This window comes from Balaenoptera acutorostrata, chromosome 4, assembly GCF_949987535.1.
Source record: "Balaenoptera acutorostrata chromosome 4, mBalAcu1.1, whole genome shotgun sequence".
NCBI classification, from domain to species: domain Eukaryota; kingdom Metazoa; phylum Chordata; class Mammalia; order Artiodactyla; family Balaenopteridae; genus Balaenoptera; species Balaenoptera acutorostrata.
In genome coordinates this window covers 81,819,076-81,833,174 of record NC_080067.1, presented here as the reverse complement: position 1 = coordinate 81,833,174, position 14,099 = coordinate 81,819,076, and the positions used below count along the sequence as shown (strand labels likewise).

At 46.0% G+C, this 14,099-nt stretch overlaps 1 protein-coding gene across 12 annotated transcripts in view; it reads right to left on the bottom strand.

The window, feature by feature from the left end:
• Positions 1 to 14,099, bottom strand: part of MYLK (myosin light chain kinase) — a 272,517-nt gene that overhangs the window by 170,987 nt on the left and 87,431 nt on the right. For all 12 annotated transcript variants that reach the window (XM_057544900.1, XM_057544907.1, XM_057544909.1 and 9 more), the window contains one exon: positions 9,850 to 10,017. In XM_057544900.1, coding sequence (XP_057400883.1) covers positions 9,850 to 10,014 — 165 coding nt within the window. In that variant the 5' untranslated portion in view covers positions 10,015 to 10,017. The remainder of the gene's footprint in view (positions 1 to 9,849; positions 10,018 to 14,099) is intronic.

Below are 14,099 nucleotides of genomic sequence, written 5' to 3'. Positions count from 1 at the left end.
ATGTGTTGGGAGATGACTGAGAATTGGGGTGGGTGGGGACTATAGCAACCTGTCAAAGACATGCTTAGATGTAGGGGTAGCACCCACTGACCAAGTGTTGCCAGATCTTATTTTCTGAGAAAAGCCATTCAGAAATGAATTGTATGTGTAAGTTTTCCATTTGTAAATCTTAGCCCCAGTGTTTTAAGAACACTGCTGACCAAACATAAAATGTCTGTGTACCAAATACGGCTGATGAGCTGACCATTTTTTACCTCTGTCATTATGGTTTTAAGTCATATACTCAAGCCTCTGTTATTTGATCTATCTGTTTTAGATGGTATCTCCTCACTTCCCACCATGTAAGATGAGGACAATAGTGCCCTTGTAGTTTTCTTTTCCTCTCTTTCCCTTCTCTACCTTACCATTCAGCATTCCTTTACTTTTGGCTTGCCAAAGCTTACAGAGTTTACCTTCTGTTCTGTAACTCTAACTAACACTTTAGAGCTTTGTCTATAGATTGACTTTAAAAAAAAGAACAGGGACTTCCCTGGTGGTGCAGTGTTTAAGAATCCGCCTGCCAATGCAGGGGACACGGGTTCAATCCCTGGTCCAGGAAGATCCCACATGCCGTGGAGCAACTAAGCCCATGGACCACAACTACTGAGCCTGCGCTCTAGAGCCTGTGAGCCACAACCACTGAGCCCATGTGCCACAACTACTGAAGCCCGCACGCCTAGAGCCCATGCTCCGCAACAAGAGAAGCCACCGCGATGAGAAACCCGCACAACTCAACGAAGAGTAGCCCCCTCTCACCGCAACTAGAGAAAGCCCGCGCACAGCAACGAAGACACAATGCAGCCAAAAATAAATTAATTAATTAATAAAAATTTTAAAAAATGTATAAAAAAGAACAATTTTCTTGATAGCAATATTATATTGTATAAATATTTTCTTCAAACATCTGGTGGCCATGAATTAACTATTCACCATCTATGATTGAAGAACTAGCTTCTAAATGGAGGTTTTCCATCCCTTTGTGTAGTACTGTCACCCTGAATGAGGGGCTTGACTGCAACCTTCGTGTCCGAGTGGGGCACGTCTACCGGTGGGCTTCACTTAGAGTGTCTGGGCATGGAGCAACTGGACAGCAACTGGACATTCAACACAGTTCACCTGGTGGCAAAGTAAAAAGACTTTCTTTGGAGATACTGATTAATAGCCACACCAAGAGCTTCAGTTTTCTCCATAGAGATATTAAGTAAACATCCTTTAATCACCCCGATTTCTGCCCTACAGCCCACTCCTAGTCTCCAAATCCTTTCCTCTCAAATATGTGGCTCTCACTTATATGTTATGGTGGGTAGCGCTGATGTATCCATCCATGCAAACCCATGGAAATCCCTCATCCACTAGTTCCCCTCTCCTGTTCTCAGTGCAACTCTGAATTAATTATTTTGAACCCTTTATGTTCATTTCAATGGCACATTTGGAGGGAGGAGAAGTTAATAAATTTGTTCAGTCTGGCATTTTGAATCAGAGTGGCCACCAACTTCTGACAACTGTACTTTCAGCATGACTTGCCCTGTCATTTCCCATTCTGCTGCTTTTCCTTTAAATACTTCAGGAACCAACCTCCTTGTCATGAGAATTTCTGAGCCACCTGGAACAGACAGCTATTGAAATTTTGGGGAGCACATTCAAGCTTTCTGGGATACCAAGATTACTACTCTTCAACAAAAATGGAAAACAAAGATTCGTTCATCAAGGGTTTACATTTTTCTTTGAATGATTTTATGCCTGAAGGAAATTCTCAAGAATTTAATGTCTTATTTCTATTGTGAATGGAACAGCCATTGTCAATATATCTTCTAGCTGTGGATCTCTAGTACGTGGGGACTGAATTAAATGCAAGAGTGGCCTTGATCAGCCCTCTCCGATAGCACTTTCTGTGATGATAGAAATGTTCAATAATCTGCGCTGCCCAACACGGTAGCTATCAGCCACACGTGGATACTGAGCGCTGAAAATGTGGCTAGCATGGCTGAGGAACTGAATTTTTAATTTTATTTAATTTTAATTCATTTAACCTAAATTTAAGTAGCCACATGTGGCTAATCGCTATCCTACGGGACAACGCAGCTCTAGACCTCAAACAACTCGTTCGCATTGAGGAAGCAAAAGACAATAAACAATAACTGATAAAGTTGCACATTAATAAAAGAAAAGTGAGTCAGATAAGGAAGTATTCTAGGAATTCAGAGGAGGGAGCAACTGAGGGTTAGAAAGTTCAGGATTAGCTCAGATCTACCTATGAGGTAGATCTATGTGCTATTGTTAAAAAAAAAAAAAAAAAGGCCAAAAGATGTTAAGCAAAAAGAGCAAGGTATATGTACAGATCAGTATATGTACATGGGTCCATTTGTATATGTAAAAGCATATACAGATTTATGCTTATATTTGCATAGAATATTTCTGGACAGATACCCAAATTGTTAATGGTGACTACCTCTGGAGGGCAGAAGTACAGGTCAAGGCAAGGAACATTTTTACTTTGCTGGAATTTTTGTTTTAAAAAGAGTTTAACATTTAAATCATTTTTTTTCCTTTATAATAAAATTATAGGCACAGAGATGATTAATGAATAATACGTTTTTAAAAGGCCAAAGTAGTCAACTCTTTCCTGTGGTTATTACTCATGAATGATTTTATGTGATTATTGGGAACCTTCCACATCCTATTACCATGGCTCCTCTGTCCTCTACTAAAATGCTTTAAAGAGAAGACATACTTAAGGAAAGTAGCCTGAAGGAGGTAGGGTTTAAATCGGACCTTGATGCTGGATAAGATGCAGTGGGAGAAGGAAGGGCATTCTTGATAAAGGCATGGCCTCAGGTAAAGAAGGGAGCAGGGAATAGGATGGGGGAAGGGGAGACAAGACCCTAAGAAGCATGGGACCAAATCCCTATGGACTTGACTGGCAAGAGGTCTCGAGTCAGACCCTACCAACCTGGTTCTCAAGGGAACCAAACACTTATTGAGCACCCATCATGTGGCAGGCATTGTGCTACTCCTGGGACACAGAGATGAATAAGAAACAGTCACTGAGTTCAAGGAACCAGATGAGACCTGTAAAAGGGATGACATCAATAGTGCGAGGAATACAAGATTTGGACCCTAAAGTACTGCCTCCTTCACTTTCTGACATAACCTTGGCAAGGTCTGTAATTACTCTGAGCCCCTGGGTTCTTCCTCTATAAAAAATGGGGATATGAGGGCATTATGCTAAGTGAAATAAGTCAGACAGAGAAAGACAAATACTGCATGATATCACTTATATGTAGAATCTAAAAAATACAACAAACTAGTGAACATAAAAAGAGAAGCAGACTCACAGACACAGAGAACAAACTAGTGGCTACCAGTGGGGGGGGGGGAGGGGCACTGTAGAGGTGGGGTGTGGGAGGTACAAACTACTGGCTGTAAGATGCGTTTAAGGATGCATTGAACAACATGGGGACTACAGCCAATATTTTGCAATAATTGTAAATGGAGTATAACCTTTAAAAATTGTATTAAAGGGACTTCCCTGGTGGTGAAGTGGTTAGGAATCCGCCTGCCAATGCAGGGGACACGGGTTCAAGCCCTGGTCCGGGAAGATCCCACATGCCGCGGAGCAACTAAGCCCGTGCGCCACTACGACTGAGCCTGTGCTTTACAGCCTGCGAGCCACAACTACTGAGCCCGCGTGCTGCAGCTACTGAAGCCGGCGCGCCTAGAGCCCGTGTTCCACAACAAGAGAAGCCACCGCAATGAGAAGCCCGCGCACCGCAACAAAGAGTAGCCCCCGCTGGACGCAGCCAGAGAAAACCCGCGCACAGCAACAAAGACCCAACGCAGCCAAAAATAAATAAACAAATAAATAAATTTATTTTAAAAAATTGTATTAAAAATTTTTTTTTAACTTTTAAAAATGGGGATAAAGCTACTTTACCATGAGGACAAAATGACGAAGACCATATGCCTGGCGCCAATAGGCCTATCACACTCTGCCCCCACTCCTAATCGATAGGGAAGATAAAATGCTTTCCTTGTTTACCCTTTCTCCGCAAAGGTGATACCAGAACAAAGTACGGTTGCGTTGTGTGGGTGAGCAGGGCTGGGGTGGGCTATAGGGAGGAAGGGAGGAAGAGGGGTCAGGGCTGGAGAGCTTGGAGCTGATTGGAAGGGCCTTGTGGGCAGCGCTGAGGAACCTCAGCCAAGGTTTGAGGAGTGAAGCAGGGAGGTGACACAGTCAGACCTGCATTGTCGGAAGGACCAACTGGAAGGACAGAAGTCAAGAAGCAAGAAACCAGTTTCCAAGCCACTGCAAACCTCATCTTAATCTCCTCTAAATTTCTATAGTACAAACTATTTAATTGAACTATTTCAAGCATCTAATTATACTGTCATATCCTACTGTTTTATAGGCACATGTTTTTCTCAAGAACCACATCATTAAGACTTCTGAGGACAGAGAATTCCCTGATGATCCAGTGGTTGGGACTCGGCACTTTCACGCTTTCACTGCCGGGGCCTGGGTTCGATCCCTGGTTGGGGGGGATGGGGACTAAGATCCCGCAAGCCATGGCCAAAGAAAAGACTTCTGAGGGCAGAAAGCAGACCAGATGCTTCCTTCAAACTTCTCTAAGTGGTTGGGCGCTTCTGAGATAGAAGCGAACTGGGAAGAAGTTAGTGGGGGAAGGATACCAATGTGAGTTAAAGTGGAAATTGAGTTATTCACGCTTTCATGGGTCAGGCCTTCCCTGTTCCCTTCCTCCACCCTCCACGCCTTAAACATGTCTTAATGAGGCCAGGCTAGCCCGTTACTGTGAAGCCCCCTTCAGTGAACGCCGAGCCCCTCAGTCTGGACTGAAACCTCATTTGGGCTGTACTTCAAGAGGCACTAAAGTATCAGCTCGTTTGATTCACAGCACAGCCAGGGCCTATCACTATGTTTGCTTTTTCTGATAAGAATGAATTCCAGGGCAGAAGGGAAGACATCTCCAGTAATTTTAGTATTTTTCCTACCATCTCGCTCCTTTCACACTTGACTCCATGTTGGGGGAAGCAGCCCATCAGCACTTTAGCCGCCCTCGGGGGCAACAGAGCAGCTGGAGGCATTTCAATCAGCCCTTGACACGTGGGACTCCGCTATCTGTCCGTGGAGGCCCCCAGCACCCTGGGCCCAGCAACACTCACGAGGCAGTGGCACAGTCCATCCTATGCTGTCAGGGTCCTGCTATACCCGTGGGCGGACAACAGATCCCCACATCTGAGTTTCATCTACCTTCTTATCCCCCCAAGCAAACAGCTGCCCCTTGACCATCCCACTCAGGCCTAGGTAAGTCTTCTCACGGGAATAGGCCCACCCAGGCCTCAGAAGTGGGCTCAGGGCTCTTTGGTAGAGAATTCCAGGGTCCTGGGTGCTCAGAACACGGCAGATGGTGTGGCTCTCCTGGGTATATCCCTGGAGCAGACAGATCCCCTGCTCTTGGGCAAGGGTGCAGCCAGATGAAGGAACAGGGATTTCTAGAATGTGGGCTCAGGTTGCCTGGGTCTAAAGGTGGTACTGATGAGATACAGATCCAAAGTTGTATGAGTTCTGGTAACTATAATCTCCTTAAGCTGGCAGAGGAAAAAAAAAAAAAGGTGGGGCAGGGTAGGTAGCTTAGCCCTAATCAGTAGACCCTGATCAAATAGTAGTTTTCTGTAATGACATTAAATCACCACTTAACGCCATATGGTTGACTTTCTCTCATAGACCCTAGACCCTGTTGGTTCAAGCCAGATGGCCACAGCCAGGGAGGAACAAATTCCTCTAGAATGCTTTAACTGCACGGCCACATTTAACTCAAGCACTCCCCTCACTGTTGGTAGATTTGGTAAAGGTCTGAAAGGGTTTTTTAGTTCTTCTCTGTGTTATGTCTTCTCCCCTGTTTATTCCCATCATTTAAAGAGACGATATCTCCACATGCATCACATTAGGTGTTGTTTATCAGTTAGGAACACTTTCTATAACATTTCCTGTGTGAAAACCACAGCCAAAGATCCTATCTAGGAAACTCTCTAAGCCTTAGGACTTCTGTCTCTTAGCTGGTCTTTATGCTCCCTCCACAGCTGCACCCCCCCACCCCCTATGCCCACCCCAACCAATCCTTTGTATTCTGGCTTGTTCCCTCATGGTTTTAATATGGCTGCCTGAGCACCAGCCATCAAATCTGCATTCAAGGCAGGAAGCAGGGGAGGGGTGGAATATGAGAGAACCAGTGACTTGTTTTGTTTTAATCAGAAAAGCAAATGCTTTCCTAGGAATACCCTAGCTGACTTCAGCCAAATGTGTCACTGAGCAACTCTTAGCTGCAAAGGAAAACTTCGCAATGACCTCTAGAATGGAAAAGGGAAGGGCAAAGGGGGTTGGTCGTGGGTTACATGTCGGTCCAAAGTATCTGCCACAAAGTGGAAAAACCCTAAAGGATGTGATGGACTGAGACCCACAGAGCTGAACATCTCACAGTTTGGAGCTTCTCAGAAAAAGACAAGAACCACAAGGGGCACCTGTGGTCCTGTCTTAGGGTCATCAAGTCTTTTCGATAGAAACAGGACAGCGGGGAGGAAGGGATTCATTAAGTCTTTGGCCTAAAAATAGGATAAAGAGGAAGTGAGGTGGGGCGGGCAACAGTTTTTACCTCTTTCAGGAATAAAACCAGAAAACACAAGGTTGAACCAACTTCTGATTACCAGCTTCAGAAGGCAGTAGGAAACAAACCTTTATAACTTCCTCACATCTGTGGGGTCCATTGTGTTTCTACAGTTATGGGAGGATCCCGTGCCCTCTGCAGAAGAAGCTGGGACATCCTAGTACCCTCCACACCCAGGCTTTAGGGCTTGAGCTGGTAGTGGCAACTTTTTAGAGGGGTGTGGGGGGAGAGGAAAGCAGACAGAGGCCCTGAGGGCTGCTGCAAGGAAGAGAAGGGTTCCTGCTGGCTGCCATGGGTGCCAGCCTGGGCCTAAGAAGTAGCTTGAAGGCTTATTTTAAAAGTCACTCCGTTGTAAGAGATTCTGCAAGAGCCCAGTGACTGGAGAGCTGAGGTCCTGAGGTCGCTGTGAAACTGACACCAGGACTTGCTGGTGCAGAATGAGCCTCTAGAACAGGATGCGTCCCAGGGCCCGGAGAGAGGGGTCAGCTGCAGGACAGGTCAAGTGGCCACTGCAGAGCAGGTTAACATGCCCTAGGGGCAGAGAAGCCCTGGCTGTGATCAGGGGATGACCATTTGGCGCTCGGTCTTTTAAAACTAGAAACTCCTGCTCTAAGCTCGTGTCACGCAGGCCACCACCACCCTACCTTTCCCTTCCCTGAGGGGGCCAGGTCAGGAACACCCGCTGCTCATCTGAATCTCTGTATCCAAACAACCACTTCCTCATCCTGGAGTCACTTGACATGGCCCTTCCCTGATGCAAGGCGTTCCTTTGCTTCAGTGATAATACACACTGGCAGCATGCTAGTTTACAGAGCGCTTTCTAAGACAGCCCCTCCCTCTGCGTTTCTCTCTGCAAGTTCTGAGATGGAACCAGACATTCCACCTAACATCTCTCTGGAACTGTCTTCCTTCTGTGTCCACTATACACCAGCACGCTCTCAAGGTGCTGTTCTGGGTTAATTCCAGGAAGTTGGTGAGTGGTAACGGAGCTCCGAAGGCTGACCTCTAAGGAACACGTTCCCTTTGACCTATAGCCCACAGGTAATATACAAAGTCACCTATTTCCTCAATATAAGTAAAATAAAATGTTCACATAGAGAATGCCCTACTTTAAGAATACTGCAATCAGCATTGTGAATGCATGAAATGCCATCGAATTGTTTAAGACAGTTAAATTTATGTATATGAACGTCACCTCATTTAAAAAAATACTGTTATTACTACACTTCTTGACTTTATGAACTGCTTTTACCATTTTCTTCTTCAACTCGTTTTCTTTTCACATCCCTGCAGGCCAGAAAATATAGAAACAACTAGTTATTTCTTCTCAGATAAGGAAACTGAGGTCCAGAGAAGGTCTGACCTGCCAACCAGAGGATAACTGAACAACAGAGAACTCCAGTGTGTGGACTCCTGGGCCAGTGCTCATTCTACAAAGGTTCCAGGGCAAACGGCCCAAAGGCTCCGCTCCTTCATGACCTCCAAAGTCAGCAAAGGAAGCAAGGCCTCTTCATCTGTAGAAGCTAAGTCATCTCTTACTCTCTGAATCTGAGGGAGGAGTTCATCTCTGACACGCAATAGGGCAGGAAGGTGGGTATGGATCAGTTTTGCTAAGCCGTTTTTCAGAAGTTCACGTTGAATTTTTTAAGTGTAAATCCAGTGTTTTATAACATATTCACAAAGTTGTGCAACCACCACCACTACCTAATTTCTGAACATTCATCATCCCCCAAAGAAACCCTGCACCGCTCGGCGGTCACTCCCCACTCCTCCCCGCTAGCCCTCAGCAACCACTCATCTACTGTTAGTCGCTATACTTTTGCCTGTTCTGGACATTTCAGATACGTGCAGTCATTCAATATGTGGCCTTCTGTGTCTGGCTTCTTTCATTTAGCATGTTCTCAGTGTTCATCCACGTTGTCGTGTGCATCAGTACTTCACTCCCATTTCTAAATCCCCAGGGACTCTTCCTGTTGCTTCTTTCCTGCCAGCTGTGGGGATGTGGGGATGGAGGGACCACAGTCAGGGCAACAGAAAAAAGCCCTCATCCTGGTAGAGCCCAGAGAGAAGAAACAGACCCCTCACCAACATTCCCCTTCTTCAAGTAAAACATATGACGAGGAACGTCAGATCCACCAGCAAACAGTTAACTATACAGGCCTGTGCAGAGCACACAGCCCCTGAATACTCTCCAGATGACCATGCAGCCAAACGTGCCACTTAAGCAGAGGCAAGGCCCAGTGTCATTCAGGAAGAGTGATGCCCTTGACTCCTTCATTCCACAAGCTTTCAGGTCCCTGCTCTTAACTTGTAGACTCATAGCACAACCTATGAGTTCCTCATCACCTCAGCTGTCTTCTGCTCGGATCAAAGCCTTCTAGCTGCTACAGCATTTCCTGGGGGAGATCGTCCGTGTTTAATCCAGAACAAATATTACTTGCACACCCCTGACTTCCACGTGCATCTCTGCATCAAGCTGATGATCTGACTTCCTGGTGGCCTGAGCCAGCAGCTTACTAAAAGTCTCTCCAATGGGGCATAACCTCAATATTCTCACAGCTATTCTTCCCATCTTCCTCTTCTCCTTTCTAGTACAAGGTGGACAAGGAATTATCATTGCCTGTTTGCAGAGGAAGAAATGGAGGCCCAGTAAAGGCAAGAGACCAGTACCCATTAGCAAAAGGTGACAGAACTGAGATAAGGGGTCTTATCTCCCACCCCACTGCTCTGGATGTACCATGTGGATACACGAGAGGGTTAGTTAACCAAACACTCCTTCCAGGTAGAAAGTGAGAGAAAAGTGAGAGTTAGTTCTCAATTGTCAGATTTGAGACTTCCTGCCACCAGCCGCCCTCTTCTTCTCCTAGAATCAGGTGCATGAACCCAGAACACGACTTGCATTCATAGCAAAACATCAGTGCCCCTCCCCACCCCCTAATTCTCCAGCACAGCCCAAAGTCAACCATAAACAAAAGAAATAGGGCCGATGGGCGTTATATCCACTTTACTTGTGAGTCCAAAAGGAAAGCAGGCTTTCTGGCAGGTCAGCCTGCCGAGGAGAAGGCGGGAGCAGAAGCAACCGCCCCGCCCCACATCCCCTGCAAGCCGCCCACCCAGCCTCACTCCTTACCCTCCCTTCAAACTTGGCGGTGGCCCCTTCCTTGATGCAGAGGTTCCGAGGGGGCAAAATGAAAGCAGGGGCCTCGGTCAGGGGCATGGAGCCGACTCTCGAGGGATCCACGGTGAGGGAGGTTTTGGAAACGTGTATCGAGGCAGCCAGCTTCACATCCCCCATGGTCTGCAAACAGGAAGGAAGATCAGGTCAGACGAGACAAAGTACAACCCGTCCTCCCTGCAGGCGGCCAGTGTGCCCAGGGTGCTGGTTGGGGCCGCAGTGTCGTGGGCTTTACAGGGAGCCCCACTAGGTCAGGGGCCACCTGGAGCTCCTCTCTGGGAATGAGAGTCCCTGTGTCCCCTACACGCAAAGCTGCAGGGGTGAAGCCCAGTCCGTCCCAGATGCCAGCTCCCAGGGCCACGTCCTGGTCTCCCCAAAACCCCATGCAGAACTTCCAGGAAGGGGGCAGCTAGAGCAGGAACAGAGAAACCAGATGTTTCTTGGCGTTTTTACAATGGATGTCTGAAGTCATACTTAATAGTCACTCAACCTTCAGAATCTATATCTGCATTAGGCACTCAAGGTGAAAGTAAAAGCTGCTTTTGCCTGAACTGTGAGGGCTCTTGGGCTGAAGAAAAATGGGATCCATAGTCCAAGAAAGAAAAGAGTTTAGGGTTAATATGGCAAGGATCCTGGGTGAGGTGAGGTGAGAGTGTGGGGTTGAAAGCAGGGAAGGAAGCAAGGCTAGGGAGGACCCTAGCCACTTCTGGGGACCGGATTGTGAAAAAGCCTCAAAAGTCATAGAACGTCAGAGAAGGGAGCATTTTAAGGTTATCCAGGCTAACTCCTCCATTTATAACTGAGGCCCAGAGAAGGTAAGTCACTCACTCAAAGAGACAAAGCAAAATGGTGGCATCACTGGCAAGAAAACCTCAGGCTCCTGACTCCTGGTCCAGGGCCCCGTTGGGACTAGACAAGATGTCTATGGGGGCTGGCAGGTTGATTGGAACAAAGGGATTTCCTTAGGATTAATTCTAGAAGTGGAATTAGTAACAGGTATGAATCAGTTCTTGGTTGTAAATTACAGAAATGGACTCTGGCTCTCATAAATGGAGAAGGGATCTGTTGGAAAGACGGGGAGTAGGGAAGCTATCAAAGTCCACAGGAAAGGCTGGAGAACCAGGCTGGGAAAACAGGCAGCAATCGAGAGAAGCCAGGTTGTCAGAACCTAGCCAAGGTCACTGGACACCCGTTGCCACCCCCTGGAATATGTCCCAAGTATCCCTGCTCCAGATTTCAAGTCCAGGTAGGAGCCTCACCAGGCTGGGATGGTTCCAGGTTGGGGACCACATCTTACTCAGCATGGAATCCACGGTACCTGGCCTATCACAGGCCTGCAACAAACGTCTGCTAAACTGAAGAGGAAGAGTATTTCCAGTTTTTATTTTTCTGTTCGTTTTCTTGGGATCGTCAGTCACAAGCCTATGTCCCATGCCAAGTGGGGTAAGCTGACAGAAATGAACAGTGATATCTGGGCAGGTAATTAGTTTGTTTAAATTTAATAACATCTAACAAAACTAAACTGGAGGTTACAAGTTAAAGTGACAAAGACCTAGGTTTGTTTTTAACGGAGCACATCCCCTGCTTGACAAAGCCAGCTCTCTCTTTCAGTGATGAGGTATTAGCTTTGCAAACAAAATCCTTTCCAAATGATAAGACTCACAGGTTCACTGTAGTTAAGTTAACAATAAAAACCAAATTTATGTAGCACTTACTATATACCAGGAGCTATTCTAAACACTTTATAAATAATAGCTCAATTCCTCCTTACAACAACACTGTGAGACAGATGATCTCATCATCCCCATTTTATGGATTAGAAACCGAGGCTCACTGAGATTAAGTCATTTGCCCAGGGTCAGAGTATTTAGTAGGGGGCAGAACTGGCATTTGATCCCAGGTGTCTGGCACCAAAGCTCCTATTCTTAACCACTGGACCCTCTTTTTTTTTTTAATTAATTTATTTATTTTTGGCTGCGCTGGGTCTTTGTTGCTGTGCGCGGGCTTTCTCTAGTTGCAGCGAGCGGGGGTTACTCTTCGTTGCAGTGCGTGGGCTTCTCACTGCAGCTCTTGTTGCAGAGCACGGGCTCTAGGCACATGGGCTTCAGTAGTCGTGGCACGTGGGCTCAGTAGTTGCGGCACATGGGCTTAGTTGCTCCTCGGCATGTGGGATCTTCCCGGACCAGGGCTCGATCCCGTGTCCCCTGCATTGGCAGGTGGATTCTTAATCACTACGCCACCAGGGAAGTCCCCCACTGGACCCTCTTGCTTCCTATTAGCAGTCAGAGTTGGCTGGTGGGAAGGGGGTCTGAGGTTGGGGTAATAAGCGAGAAAGCTGACAGCTGCTACCACACACACATAACGCTGAGATCTTCCGTATCACACAGCATACCAATGACAACATTAAAAGGCATTTGATGATCTGGGATAAAATGTTTGCAACAAGAATGAAGGACTAGAATATTTTATATATAAGAAAACAGTCTGACAGATAATGGGTAGAGCTATCACTTGGACGGTTTACAGAAGATAGACAAATGACCACAACACAAATGGAAGCTGCCTAGCCTCAATCAGAACCCAAGAGTGCAAATTAAGGACACGTTATTATTTTAAAAAACTAACCAAACTGACATTTAAAAAGAAAGATAACATACAATACCAGTGAGACTGTGGGTACTCATACCCTTCCGAGGAGTATAAACTGAAGCAATCTTTCTGGAAAGCAATTTGTCAAAAAGATTCTGAAAAAAATGTCCATCTCTTTCCCCAGTAATCCTACATTTAGTAGTGTATTATTGGGAAAGAATCAGAGATGCAGCCCCAAATTTATATATGAGAATGCTAATCACATTACTTATAGGAAAATAAATAGAAAAATAATCCAGTTAAATAGAAATAGGAAAAAAAAAACCAAACAGTTAAACATCCAACAGTGAGAATTGGTTAAATACAGTAGAATATCAGGCAGTTATATGAGTGTATATTTACAAGGAAAATAATAATAGGAATTAAATGATATAGAAATTTTAAACTAAAAATAAGTTTCATTATGGAAAATTTCAAACAGAAAAGTAGAAAGAATAAAAAAATGAGCACCTCAAATACCTATCACCTAGATTCAACAGTTAACATTTTGTCATATTTATATCATTGCGTTTGTGTATGTGTTTGCAGAACCATTTTAAGGTAATCAGGGTATAATTTTAATGGCAAGAATCAGGATAGAGTCATTCACTCAATTAAAATATATTTATTGAACATCCACCATGTTGCAAGTTAGGTGCTAGGGATACAAGCAGTGAACAATTACATGTGCGTTTGTGTGGTGAGTGTGATAACATGGGGTTCTTATATCCTGCAGAGCCTCCCAGGACCATACCCCACAGGGGACACTGTTCCCTCTGCCCTCCTCCACTGCCACTGAAGTGAGGTGACAAATACACTCTGTGCTGCCAGTGCCAGGGGTGGGGTGGAGGGAGGGCAGGTATCACAAGGGTCGTCCCCAGCCGCAAGTCCAGGGCACTGCTACTTTCCAGCTATTAGCTGGTTAAGGTACTTCAACTCTCCTGGCCTCAGTTTCCTTTTCTATAAAATGAGAATGATAATATCAATCTCACAAAGTTGAGAGGAGGATTTGAATGACAGTATATATAAAACACTTAGTACAGCATAAAAGGCACTCAATAATTGGTAGCTGTCAACATGGTCATCACCCAGCTCCCAAAGGGAAAGCAAGTTCCCCAATCCTGCAGGACAGACCCTTTTCACCAAGGACGGCAAGCCCAGGCCAGCCTGATTATCCTCAGGGCAAGGGTATCTGAGTGGGATTATTGTATAACAGCAGTGGGAAGCATATGGCAGACCATGAGAAGGTGGGTAGGAGGGCCTGGGGCCCCCTGACAGCCTCCGCAGCACTGTCCTGTGTGTCCTAGCACGGAACGGGCAGGGTGCATGCACCCGACATCATGCTCAGCCCTAATCTCACTGAATCTCCTGGTCCTGCAAGGCAGTTCTGATTATTCTCCTTTCACAAACGAGGACACCCGGGCTCAGAAAACCAACTACACTTGTCCAAGGTCACATAGCTAAGAAGTGGAAACCAAACTGAATTCTGATCGTAGCCATACCCTGTGGGCTTCCTGGAGGGCCCCCGGACCCAGACTAGGCATTTCCTGCCTTCCCCAGTAATGGGAGATGCGATA